Here is a 12,995-nt window from a genome sequence, read left to right as displayed (position 1 = left end):
GTGTGTGTGTGTGTGTGTGAGAGAGAGAGAGAGAGAGAGAGAGAGAGAGAGAGAGACTTGGTTTGCATGACATGATAAGCCATGATCCATCAGTACACTTTGTTGTGTCATTCAAACACAGACTGCTATCCACAGGGTGGCTTTTGTGCAACAAGCCTCCTTGAAAATGCTTTGTTTGTTCTGAGGGCTATTTTATGCACCATGGGTCTGTCACATTGTCTGAAACTGAGTGAATGAACCAGTGTGGGTAAAGGGAAGCAGCAAGCAAAGCACTTTGGAAGAGTGGCAAAAAACATCACTGCTTTTGACAATCTTGCCTGTGCCATCACCAATGACAGCCTGTCCCAAATGCCTAAGCAGCATCTTGGGGGGCTGTTACTGGTTAGGCAGCCCCTTAAAAAGGGGGGAACCCCGCCCAGTGTGCACGGATTTTTCATGATTTACTTTTTAGTTGGACTTGTGCAACTGTGTAGGTATGCAGTTCCACAAGTCTGAAAATGAAAAGCCTCGCCTGATCAAAGTCCTGGGGAGTGTATTTGTTGTTGTTGTTCGTCGCGAAGTCATGTCCGACCCATCGCGACCCCATGGACAACATTCCTCCAGGACTTCCTGTCTTCCACCATCCCCCGGAGTCCACTTAAGCTCACGCCAACTGCCTCAGTGACTCCATCTAGCCACCTCATTCTCTGCCATCCCCTTCTTCTTTTGTCGTCAATTGTTCCCAGGATTAGGCTCTTCTCTAGGGAGTCCGTCCTTCTCATTAGGTGGCCAAAGTATTTGAGTTTCGTCTTCAGTATCTGGACTTCTAAAGAGCAGTCTGGGTTGATCTCCTCTAGGACTGACTAGTTTGATCCCTTTGTAGTCCAAGGGACTCGCAGGAGTCTCCTCCAGCACCACTATTCAGAGGCCTCAGTTCTTCGGTGCTCAGCCTTCCTTATGGTCCAGCTTTCACAGCCATACATTGCAACTGGGAAAACCATAACCTTGACTGTACGCACTTTTGTTGGCGGGGTGATGTCAAAATATGGCAGGTGCCAACCATAGACACTGATGAAGAGAGGTTCCAAAAGGGATTTTCCAACTTTCCTTTCTTCTTGCAGCTTAAAAAATCAGCTGTCAAGAGAAAGTAAAGAGTAATCTTTTTTCTTCAAAAGGGTTAGGCACCGTCTCCCTCCAGCTTTCTTCTCAGCAAGATCCTCGAGTTTTTGTGTCTCCTTCCCAGTGCTCTCAATGCTCTCGACTTTTCCACCCATGAAGGAGGTACAGCGAGCCCCTTTTTGCTGACACTTGCGTCTGACAGGTATCAGAAGCACAGCTATTTAAAACAACAATAATAACAACAGGGTTTTAGGAAGAGGAAAAGGGTAGATTGGACTGGGAAGTATACAAATTTTGTATGTATGCATCCCTGACAAAACTACCATTTTTTTTGCACCAGCTAAATTCCTGTTTTCCAAAATAGCCCTACTTCTGACACCTGTCAGAAGTAAATGTTAGTGAAAAGGTGTGTGGGGTTTGTGTGTGTGTGAGTGTGTACTTTCCCATCTTCCTGAACATCAGGATTCTTAGGAAAGGGAGGGACCTATGTGGGGGAAACAGTCAAAATCCTGAAAATCTCTCTGTGGAGGGGAGAGAAAAGGTACTTATCCTTTCTTTGCGGAAAGATCTTTCATGTCTTCCCTTTTGACAGCTGTCAGGAGAAAGCAAAGTGGGAAAAAGTATTTGGAACTGCTCTGAATTGGTGTTCAGAGTTGGTATCTATTGCATTCTGACAGCAGTCACCCTCCAGCATGTCATAGCCCAGGTGAGACTTCCCATTTTCATATCCCTGAAATTGCATAAGTACATGCTCGCACAAGTCCAATAAGCCTTTGTTTTGAAAAACTGAAAAAATGGCACACTTTTTTTTAAAGGATGGGCAGCCAATAAGTGCCTCTCCAATGCACTCCTTGGGCACATTGGAAGGGCTGTTGCAGGCTATGAATTTGCAGCTGCAGTTTGTGGGAAGAAAGTAGCCAAAGGGGCAAAAGGTGTGGTAAGCCAAAAAAGTCTTGTGATTGTGGCAGAGAGAGGAAGCATCTGTGAGACACACTGTGGAGTGTTTATGCAGCAACCAATACCCTGCTGCTTATTGCCAAGGTATATGTATGAGTGGGTGGGTGTGAAATTGACTAGGAGTTTCCCCTCATTTTAACTTGAGTCTGATCAGTTTCAGTTTCTTTTACTCTACCTTGCCTATAAACAATTCACTTCTTTGCAGCCTGAACTGGTCTAACAAGATACATTGGGCTGGGGCTGCTGGTGGGAGGGGACAAAACAGACTACAGTGAATTCTTCAGCTGTAGTATACGCCTGGCTTCCTCCCCGCGTTGCAGCTTAAATGACAGTCATGCATGCTATTGAATTCAACCTTGTCTCAACTTTATTGAAGTCTCCTTTGCCATGGTTCGAATAGGCTTTTTTTTAAAGGGGAGGGGAGGAAAAGAGGAGCGTTTAATAAATGTTCATTGGTTTACTCACCACTTTAATGTTAAATAAATAGAGACTTTCTAAAAGTACAAAAGTGATCTGAGAATACTGAAGTGTGGGGAGAGGAGTGATACTGCAGGAGGCTATCCAATCCACGTTGTGCTTGTGTGCAACTTGCTTTTGCCTAAACCTTATGAAGCCAATTCAGCCACCAACCCCACATTGTGGTGTAACTGGTATCCCCATAACTCATATTCTGTAATTTATGCTAGTAGTCCTACCAACTTGTTCTTCTGGGACATTGCCACAAAGTACCTAGTCTAAAACATCCCCAAATTTCAGCTTTCTACTTTTTATAGTCCCCTCTTCACCCTGCCTTATGTTTAACATGCCTGGGACACAAAAGTATCCCAGAATCTCCATAGCAGTAGCTATGTAGGATACTTTTATACCCCAAAAATAGGCTGCCAAAAAAGGAACAAAAGAAAGTTCAGAACACATCACCTTAGTCTTGTTTTAATACTAATAATATTAGCTAAAATCTCCAGCAAACAGAATTAAACTCCATTGAAGGAAAACTGTGCTATGATTTTTTTAAAATTTAGTAGGCCAAACCATTGTTGTGCAGTTTAAAAGTCAATAGGTCCAGCATTGTCATGTAGATTTTCTAGTTTTGCATGTTAAACTGCCTGTACTTGGTGAGAGCTGAAAGCCATTATTATGTTGACTGAAACCTCTTGAGGGAAAATTTTAGCCAGAAGGGAGGCTTTTCAGTTGCAGCATTTTCCTTCCCTGAAGTGCTTTCCTGTTTGGGGTAAAAAATGACCCCAGTGGTGCTAGTTTTTTGTTACTTCAGGAATGTGTACATTAGGATTTGAGGCAGTAGAAATATTTCCAGATTAGCCCCATTGCATGTGTTTTTAGCTTTAGAGTCACAACATGGGACAAGGCAGAGGACTGGGGGTGTCTGGTTTTGGGGTGTATGTGAAATCTGACAGGAGGTTGAAATCCAATGTATTTTCATGATTCAGCCATCTGGATTCTGGTTTGTTAGACTTGTGCTGGCTCTTACTTGCTGTAGTGCAAGCCAAATCAGCTTGCAGACTTCCACCTCGAAGATGGACTATAATATATGTATTGTTTTGAACTACTGAAAAAACCCGTGTAAATATATACCTAAAATCCACATGCTCTAACATGATTTGTTCAGAACCAGTTGATTTGCAGCAGTCAACCAATTTACAAAAATCTGGTGGTTTTGGAGTGCTTATTTGCATAAATTTAATGAGTGGCTAAAAAATTAAGGGTAAGTTGTGGTCTGTCTTAGAGTCAGAAGTCCACAGAAAAAAAACAACTTGCCCCCTTCCAGTCGTCAGACCAGAAGTGAGCAGAAAATCCTTTGAGCTCAGATGAGCCAGATATCCCTGTTTCTGCACATCCCCAGCTGGCTGCCTCATCTCAAGTTCCTCTCTGATTTCTTCCTGCAGGGATTTACACGAGCAACAAGGACCCCATTTCGCATGGTGGTGGGGTACTCAGGACCGTATGCAGCACTCCCCTCTCTTCCAGCCTTCTGGCTCACCAAGGCACTGCATCGCTTCCGCAGCTCACCCGCTCTCCCTTCGCTAGCACCATCCCAACCTCCTCTTCTTCCTCCGTCTCTACTACCCAGGTAACAACTTCTAACATTGGTGTTGCACCTGTTCATTTCTATGGGAGGGTCAGACTCCCAGTTCTTTTGCACATTCACTCTGGTGACATCTAGGTAGAGAAGGACCATCTTAACCATGGGAGGGGATTTATCAGAAAGAAAATAATTGAATAGCTCATAGATCTGACCTCTGTAAGTTATGATATGTAAAATGCAAAGCAAACCAAGAATGATTGCATCCCTTAAAAGTTATAGACAAAAGTAGCCAAGTCCTCAGTGGTCCGATAAGTAGCCAGTGGTTGCTCTTGCTACTTGCTGTTTTATAGTGTATCTATTCAGAATCCATGACAAAAAAAATAACAGCTGCTAGCCAATGGCAGCATTCCTTGGTTGAATATGCTTTACTGGGATTGGTTTCATGATAAGATTCAAAGGTGCACCACACATCCTTCAGCCATGGCAAATAAGGCAACCTGCACATTCTGTCATTAACTAAAAGCTCAATTCTCTACTACCTTCCTGTTAAAATCAAAACAAGGAGCTTTTCTATGCAAGGCATTTCTTATGTGTGTGTCCTCCTTTATTCATGCATGTTTATGGGTCCTTTAGACACCATGACCCTCCAGTTTCACTTTTGTTTGTAAAATTTCTGTGGATTGCTTTAAAGCAGGAGAAATGGAGTATCATTTCTGATGGTGAAAGGAAGTGCCATTTCCTCTTGTGTATTTACACTATTCTGTTATACAGTAGTACCACCTAGACGCTATGTATGTATGTATTTATTTAACACATTTTTATGCCACCCCCATCGCAACAAAGCCTCGGGGCGGCTCACAACAAAAACAAAATATACAAATATAACAATTATACAACAAAAATATTAAAACCCAGTGCATCTCGGCTTGAAAGATTTAAAATCCTATAAATACCAATAAATTAACAATTAAAATAAGTTTTAAATAAAAAGGTCTTAGCCTGGCGCCGAAAAACAGCACCAAAGGAAACACTTTTCATGGAGTGTTTAGGTCTGAATTCTGCAATGAAACCAGTAATAGATAGAGTGGAGTAACACCCTTGCTGTTAATAATAACAATAATGCTGCTGCTCTATGACAGTGGTGATGGTGATCTATAGAAGTACTCCAGAAGGCACCCGCTCCATGACTTGGGATGCAAAGCCAAACCTCTTCCTGTTATCCTGGTTGCTGGCTTTACTTGTGTAAAGGTTTTGGTCTTTCTTGAACATTTCAAGGAACATTTCATTTTGGAGCCTTGCTTAGATAAGACCCCAGAAGCAGACTTGCTTCTTCACAAAATGATAATCCCATCAGCAGCAGTCAAGGATTTGGTGGAACCTCAGAAAAGAAGGGTCTTTAGCCAAATGTTTGTTTTCTCCTTTCTCTTTCCCCTTTCACAGGTGTTCTCACTAGCGGGACCTACATTTAGTCTCCCTTCATCGAACATTTTTGGAAGCCCTCTTACTTCTGGACTGTCAGTCAACCCCCTTCTGAGCCAGTCAGAAACCAGCCGGACAGGTACAGAAATGAAAAAGTTCCGCATGAGCTCTGAACTCCTTTGAAAGCATTCAGGGTTATCTTCTTTCTCTGTGTCAATGAGATTGAATGAATTGGGGGCAAGATGAGATTTTATTCTTTGGCTTGTCATGAAGAACATGCCGTTTACAAAGGCAGGCTCTGTACACTGGCCAAGCAGCTGAAATCTGACCTGGAACTCTTAGGAATGAGCACAGAGGGCCATGCGCATGGGCAGTGAAGGAGAGAGCTACGTTTATGAGTGACAGGGACTGCGCTATTCTGCCATCTGGTGGCCCATGGAAGCAACTACATAACTGGGGACAGGAAGTGGTTGTGTTTGTGGAGGTTGCCATGAATGCTTTCAGTTTCATGGTAGATTTAAGAGGCTTTTGTTCTAAAGCAGCTCGGCATATGACATGTCATAGTGTAGTATATTAATGGCAGAGCTAATAGGACAATTGGAAAGGAGCAAAATCTTAATACTAAGCAGGCTGGGTCCACCTCTCCAAAACTGCCAGTGTGGCAAAATTCACAGGGATTTTGCACACCAAGGTAGATGTTACACCCAGGTACCGTTGGCACCTGCTAAGGCCCACACTTCTGCAGGGCCCCCCACTGACAATGGCTGAAGTACCTGGTCCTGTCTCTCCTTTTCCTCTTTCATGTGCATCTGCCCTCTCTGAACTGAAATGCAGTGACAAGCATGAGGAAGAGAAGGGAGCAGCTGGCCTGGCCTTACGGCCTTGCCTTGCTTTGCCTTATGGCTTGTAGGAGGAGAGCATGTGAATGGACAGCTGGCACAGAAGTGAGAAGGAAGTAGACCTGTCCATAGAAGGGGTTCACTGCTGTTAGTTTGCTCAAGAGTCCATCCAATTTGGAGCTGGCACTGATTTCTCTAAGCCAGGGCCTGCCCTTTAACAACTGGGGCCAGTTTTAGAACAAAAATAATGCATAGAGAATGTTAAATGCTTTACTGTTAAAGCTTATATATTCCCAGAGTGCCTCCCCCACCCCCAAGTTTTTCTTCTCAGCAAAGCCTTCATACTTGAAGTTAGCTCTTTTGGGAGGAAAGTACTGAAGGGGAATTCCTACACTTTGGTAAGCAGCAGGCACTGGAAAGCTTTAGGTCCCTTCAACTGCATAACCCATTTGCTTCAAATGTAGGATCCTTTCTCCCTATGGGACATACCTTGGCAAGCTGCCATTCTGTGCAGTCTGGTCTCTAGTTCAAAGATGGGCAACTTCAGACATTATCCTGGCCAATCTTCCTCATTGCCGCTCTGCCAAAAAATGAGGATTGTAGAGGTTTTTTTAAAAGTTGCAGTGTGACACCAAAATTGGGCAGTACTGAAGGCCAATGGGCTTTGTGTCCTATTTTTGCTAACACTAGGGTTTGTGGTGGTGTTTGTGGAGGCTGTAATTTATTTTTAAAAGATCACCATTTATCTTTCTGCTACCAGAACCAGATTTGGAAGACTGTAATTTTGCCTGCCGAGGCTCCTCACCCCAAGAAAGCCTCTCTTCCATGTAAGTTTATTTTCTTGAAAGGCTGTGCTGGGGAAAGGGAAGGAAATAATACGCTCTGAAGGGCAGAATAAGCTCTATGTTCAGAAGGTCGCCCCACATAGCAGCCTAAAGAGAAAGCTAAGCCAGTGGGTGTGCAATGGACTTATTAAACAGCTGGCTTCCCACATGTCCTAAATGCTAACCCAGCCTCCTCCAGCCTGGCACCCTCGAGATGTGCTTAACTCCTCCTTCCATCACCTCCAAGCAAGAATGTAGGATGGGGTGTGGGTATTGTAATCTGAAACATCTGGAGGGCACCTGGTTGTCAGAGTCTGTGGGCCTGATGCGGAAAGAACAGCTTTTTTATACCAGGGAAACAGAACCATTGTCCAGTGAAATAGTTTAGTTACTCTGGAGTTAAGCTGGAGGAGACTGTTGCATTGGAATACAGATGTTTCATTTATATCATTTCCTGTGTTTGGAACATGTTGCAAAGTTGGGAAACGGTCTTTATTAATAAACTCTGTCTGGCTCCCATTGGACTGGTCTTCTGCAATGAGATATGATCAGAATTCATCTTCTTTAACTGAGCAGGAACAGGTGGAAAAGGTTTCCTGCTGTCCATTTCTCCAAAACCCCAGCCTTGTCCCATGGCAATGTGTTCGGAGAAAGATCATAACATCCCCTGGGAAAAGCAGTGTAGGAGTGGAAGGGAAGGAAAAACTAACTTTTGGTGCTGTTTTCCCTCCAGAATGACATGCTTCACCCACAGCTTGTTAGAAGTTTGACCAGCCTTGTATTTAGCAACTTTTCTGGTAACCAAGGACAGATCATTTCATTCTTGCTGCACCGCCAGCCCACTTGGTTTCTGTGGTAGCCTTAGAGGGAAGCAGTGTCTGAGCCTCTGCAACTGGTATAGACATATATGAGGCTGGGAAAGGGACAAGATTCCTCCCCCACAAATCCACTTGATAGCAGACAGTGTTGGTTTTTAGATGATGATGGTGATGATTAACCAGCCTGCATTTCCATTCTGGTTATAGAGGAAGAGGTTTTCCCTCCTTTCTGGCTTACGTGTAAATGCTGGCTACCAGGTCTCCTAATCCCTGAGTGCTTTTCTGCACGAGGCATTTATTGTGCTGTAAATTACTTTATCTGCTTTTAGATTCAGTACAGTACTAAAACCCCACCTTTACACAAAGAGCTCTTCTTCCCTGCTTTTCCAGCACATAACCTCTAGGTGGACCTGTGCTATAGAAGAAATATTTGAGGAGCTCCAGCTGCCATTCTTCCCTACTCTGTAATTTAAACACCCATTTTCCCTGCCTTTAGATAACATAAATAAAATAAAAAAATGGGAAGACAACCATGGAAAAAATGAAACTGGAGGACCATGATGTTATCTATGTTATCTATACAACTATGTTATCAAACAACCATGCATTTGGAATCACAAGCAGACCATAAAAGCCTCATGCAGAAAAGTCTGTAGGAGGCTAGTTGAAAAAAAGCCTAGAAACATTTTGACTTCATTTGGCAGAGTCTACTCAGTCCCTGCAGCAGGAGCGGGTGGAAGATAAATCTTTAGACATTTTGGACTTCTGTTCCCATAAGCCCTTCCTAGTATGGCCAGTGGTCTAGAATACTGGAAGTTCAAGAATAATAGATGCAAAATAAGCAAATAAATCTGCGTAATATATTTAATTTGCAGAATGGACCTTTTTGTTTCTCATACCCTTGGATCCAGCTACTGCAGAGCCCTGAGTATGAGACAGGAGGAAATGAACATTTGTTATGACACTGGGACTGCCCCCTATGGGCAGGCCTTCCCACTTCTGACAGCTTTTTCCTGCTCCCACCAGGTCCCCCATCAGTACGCTCCCCACCCTCTTTGACCAGACTGTATCGACTAGCAGTGGGCCGCTGGAGAACGTCCCTCAGGCCACACCGAACATCGAGCAGCTCTTGGAGAAACAGGGCAATGGAGAGGCTGGTGTCAACAGTGAGTCACACTGGAAGGGCCCTCTTGCTTGAGGGTGGAGGCTGGGGCAATCTGAGGAAGGCAAGCCTGTGCCCCTCCAGCATCTCCCAGCAGTTCATCTCCATGCTGCAGAAAAAATCTGCAGCCGCACTTCTGCTTTTTTGTGGGTATTCAAGGCAGGAGTCCCACTAGAGAAAGAGGTGGCAGGCTGAAGGAAAAGGCGGCATCCAACCTGTTGAACGTCTGGCCTGCAGGGTAAATCCTGCCCTGATGCTCCCTGGATGTTTTCCTTTAATCATATAGTTCAGTTGAAATATTTCTGACCACTGGAAAAATATTGGACTTTTTTATAGAGCATGCCCAATTAAAATGACATGGCATTTTAGTTTTGTTTACTAAACATCAGTATGCTAAATCAAACTGCATTTGATTTAGGAGAGGGGTGGAAAACCTACAGTCCTCCAGATGGTAGTTGGATTCCAACTCCCTTCAGACCCAGGCAGCATGTCTAATGGTCAGGTGTTGATGGATGTTGTAGTCACACAACGTCCTGAGAAACAGGTTTAAGGCACTCAAGGGAGCTGGGTTGGAATCAGAAAAATTTCCTGGAATATTTTCAAGGAAATGGTCTAATTTAAAATTATATAGAAATACTGGATGACTTGGCCCATGTACTAATTTATGAGTTCAACACAACTTGCAAGGCTGCCATGAGGAAATATCACCCGTTGTATGCCAGGCAGAGCTCCTTGAAAGAAGGGTGGCATCCACATATAATAGACCAGGCATCCCCACAAAATGGGTTGGACAGTAACCACCCTTATCACAGTCAGTGGCCAATAGCTGAGGATGATGGGAGTTATAATCCAACACATCTGGAGGGCACCAGGTTGGGAAAGGTTGTAATTGGCAAATGAGTGAGGATTATTTCAGAGAAGAATTCTGGGGTACCTCAAGTGCCTTTGCCTTCCATACCACAACCGCCATTTCATATATGCTCCAATTGTGTCACTATTCTTCCCCCCAATCCCTTTGAACCCGACACCCCCTTTGTATCTCTCTCCTCTCCCGACCCCCCTTCCTGCCCACATTTTCTGCAGTTGTAGAAATGCTCAAGGCACTCCATTCGCTGCAGAAAGAGAATCAGCGTCTCCAGGAGCAGATCATGACGCTGGCTGCTAAAAAGGAACGCTTGCAGCTTCTGAATGTTCAGCTCTCTGTCCCCTTCCCAGTGGTAACCACCAGCAATGGGCCCTCGGGGCAGACCCAGTACATCCTAGCCCCCAATGGTAAGAAAACTCACCTGCCCTGATCTGTGGATACTACTAAGTTCTTGAAAAGGACCTTTGCACTGCTGGCATCCCATCTCTGGAATGCCTCCCCTGACAAATTAAGGAGGCACCAACGTTGCTGTGTTGCAGCAGGTGTCTGGTTAACATACTTAATTCACCAGGGCTTTGAAGGAGTATTTGTGAGGTTGATCCTGCCTGCCTTTCACTGCTTTTGTTTATTGCTTTTGTTTATTGCTTTTATTTATCTATCTATCTATCTATCTATCTATCTATCTATCTATCTATCTTCTATGCCGCCCCATTTGCTGAAGCCTCGGGGCGGCTCACAATAATAGATAAATAAACACAATATAAATCAATATAATTTGAGTCGACCTGGCCAAAAAAGAAAGAAAGAAAGAAAGAAAGAAAGAAAGAAAGAAAGAAAGAAAGAAAGAATATTAACAATTAAAATAACATTTGAATAAAAAGGTCGACTTTTATGTGTATGTTGTTTATTTTATGGTTCTTAAGCTTTGTAATATTCTGTGAATTTTCATTTATTTTCTGTTCTGAGCTGTGTCATACACTAAGAATTAGAAAATCGGCATGTGCAGTCAAAAAATTAATGATGAACTAATACCAGTTGTCTCTAGTAGAATTTAAACAAATACAAATTCCCACTGTTGCTGAGGTTGCATTAACCTGGGTATGTACTAACTACATAGGAAGTAGGAACATTTGAATTCCCAGCTCTGAGTTTGGCAGCGCACTCTGATCTTGAAGAGGGGATCCACCTCAGGTCCCCCTTCCACCACCTCATGGTTGGCATGGAAAGAACTGTGAAGATGTTCTGGGGAGGAGACCAAGCCTGCCAGGGCAGATCGTATCCCAGTGGTGCTCCAGCTTTCTTTCCTAGCTGCCCCAAAGCACTTCTCTAGTCAGCTGCAATCTACGGGATTTGCAGGGCCGCAAGAACACAAACTTGACGTTCGGCTCTGTGCTTCTCCCACTCTGCATAGGGTGCACATAATCTGAGCTCAGAAGCTTACAGGCATCTCCAATGCATTGTACGCTTAATGAATGCAAAAACATCCTAAGGGTAAAGATTGGCTTTCTTACCTATTTTTTTCTGATCAAAATGCTCAGTTATCATACAAAGCAGCGGTGTTGAATCTGAAGCCCATAGGTCAAACATAGCCTTCCTGTGAACATATTCTGGCTCTCTGCAATTACCCAGAAGGCCATGCCTCTTTTCCCTGGCCAATTTTTGTGTAGTTTTCTGGCATTGTTTCCCCTCAGACCACCATTCTACAAAGTTGAAAAGACTCTCAAGACTTATGTACTGGAGTAATTGCTCCCAAGTAAAATTGCTTGACATTTTTAAATATGTTGGCCACATTCCCCTTCTTCTCCACCCACCAATAGAATGTGCTCTCATCCTCGAGAGCTACTGCAGGGTAGTGGCAGGCGACAGCAAGCTAGATAGAAAGAAAGAAGTCTATGCTAGTAGCTGTGAGACACAGTATGGCAACAAATTGGAAGGCACGTTTATTATTGACATTGGACATCTGGTAGAGCTATTTCTGGAATATCATCTTGGCTGAAAAGCTCACCAAGCAACCGAGAGCACAACACAAGCAACAAGAAACTGATAACTTTTCTGATACTTGGTTTGGTTTTGCGCAAGATATAAATGGCTGCAGGAAACCAATGATAAACTGTAGAGTGACACATTTAGATGACACATACTGTAGACCATACATGCCATAGTATATAAACCCCCAATATTTGACATGGTTGGCTCATCTGCAAGGAAATACGTAGTGTGGATATTTACGTGTTATGATGAATATTTTGAAGGGGCTAAAGCAGTAAAAAGAGGCATGGACCTGCCAGTAAGCCATTCTGTATGGCTCAGAATGAAGCTTTTAGTCTTAATCTCAGATGTGTGTGTGGCCAGCCAATCTAGGGACCAAGCTACTAATTATATTGATCATGTGATTAGGATTTTTCTTTGAGAAAGGTGCTGTCTATGTGGGGGAGGGGGGTTCTGGCCCAGATTGGGGCCCAGAGATGAGAGTAGGGGGGATTCAGCCTCTGAGTGTTTCCCAGCAAATTGCATTATGGGTGGAGGGAAAGGAAGCTCCCATGGACTTCAATAGGAATTCCACCCCACATGCAAATTGCAGGCATAGGAGCCCCAGTCCACATCAGGAGTGCTGTCAAAGACAAAAATCTAAAGCTCCCCCTCCCCGCATGCTATAGTTTAGCCCAGATTCTGCACGCCTTAACACACACACATGCTGGTTATTTCTGAAAGAAAAATGGCTCAAGGGCTCACCGCCTGATTAATGCCCCCCACAGTCTGGCCCACGCTCAGTGTGGAAAGGGGCCCTGCAGCTGTCAAAAGGCCTGTTTGCTTCTCTCTCCCCCTCCAGTGTGCAACAGCGACTCTCTGAGCATCAGCAAGAGCCCGCCCTGCAAGAACAGCTTTGGTATCGAGAACTCCCTCTCCACATCCTCTGAGGTACAAAGCACCTCTTCCTGTTGCCTGGTTTACTGCCCTGTAGCAGAGCCCCA

At 44.0% G+C, this 12,995-nt stretch overlaps 1 protein-coding gene across 4 annotated transcripts in view; it reads left to right on the top strand.

The window, feature by feature from the left end:
• The window catches only part of MLLT6 (MLLT6, PHD finger containing), a 111,142-nt gene that overhangs the window by 85,705 nt on the left and 12,442 nt on the right, over positions 1 to 12,995 (top strand). For all 4 annotated transcript variants that reach the window (XM_044444460.1, XM_044444459.1, XM_044444458.1 and 1 more), the window contains exons 11-16: positions 3,957 to 4,141; positions 5,537 to 5,654; positions 7,115 to 7,181; positions 9,023 to 9,162; positions 10,242 to 10,430; positions 12,854 to 12,942. In XM_044444460.1, coding sequence (XP_044300395.1) covers positions 3,957 to 4,141; positions 5,537 to 5,654; positions 7,115 to 7,181; positions 9,023 to 9,162; positions 10,242 to 10,430; positions 12,854 to 12,942 — 788 coding nt within the window. The remainder of the gene's footprint in view (positions 1 to 3,956; positions 4,142 to 5,536; positions 5,655 to 7,114; positions 7,182 to 9,022; positions 9,163 to 10,241; positions 10,431 to 12,853; positions 12,943 to 12,995) is intronic.

This window comes from Varanus komodoensis, unplaced genomic scaffold (assembly GCF_004798865.1).
Source record: "Varanus komodoensis strain SLA01 unplaced genomic scaffold, ASM479886v1 scaffold45, whole genome shotgun sequence".
Lineage (NCBI taxonomy): Eukaryota > Metazoa > Chordata > Lepidosauria > Squamata > Varanidae > Varanus > Varanus komodoensis.
The sequence above is the reverse complement of the archived record's forward strand: the minus strand, read 5'-3'. Positions and strand labels throughout refer to the sequence as shown.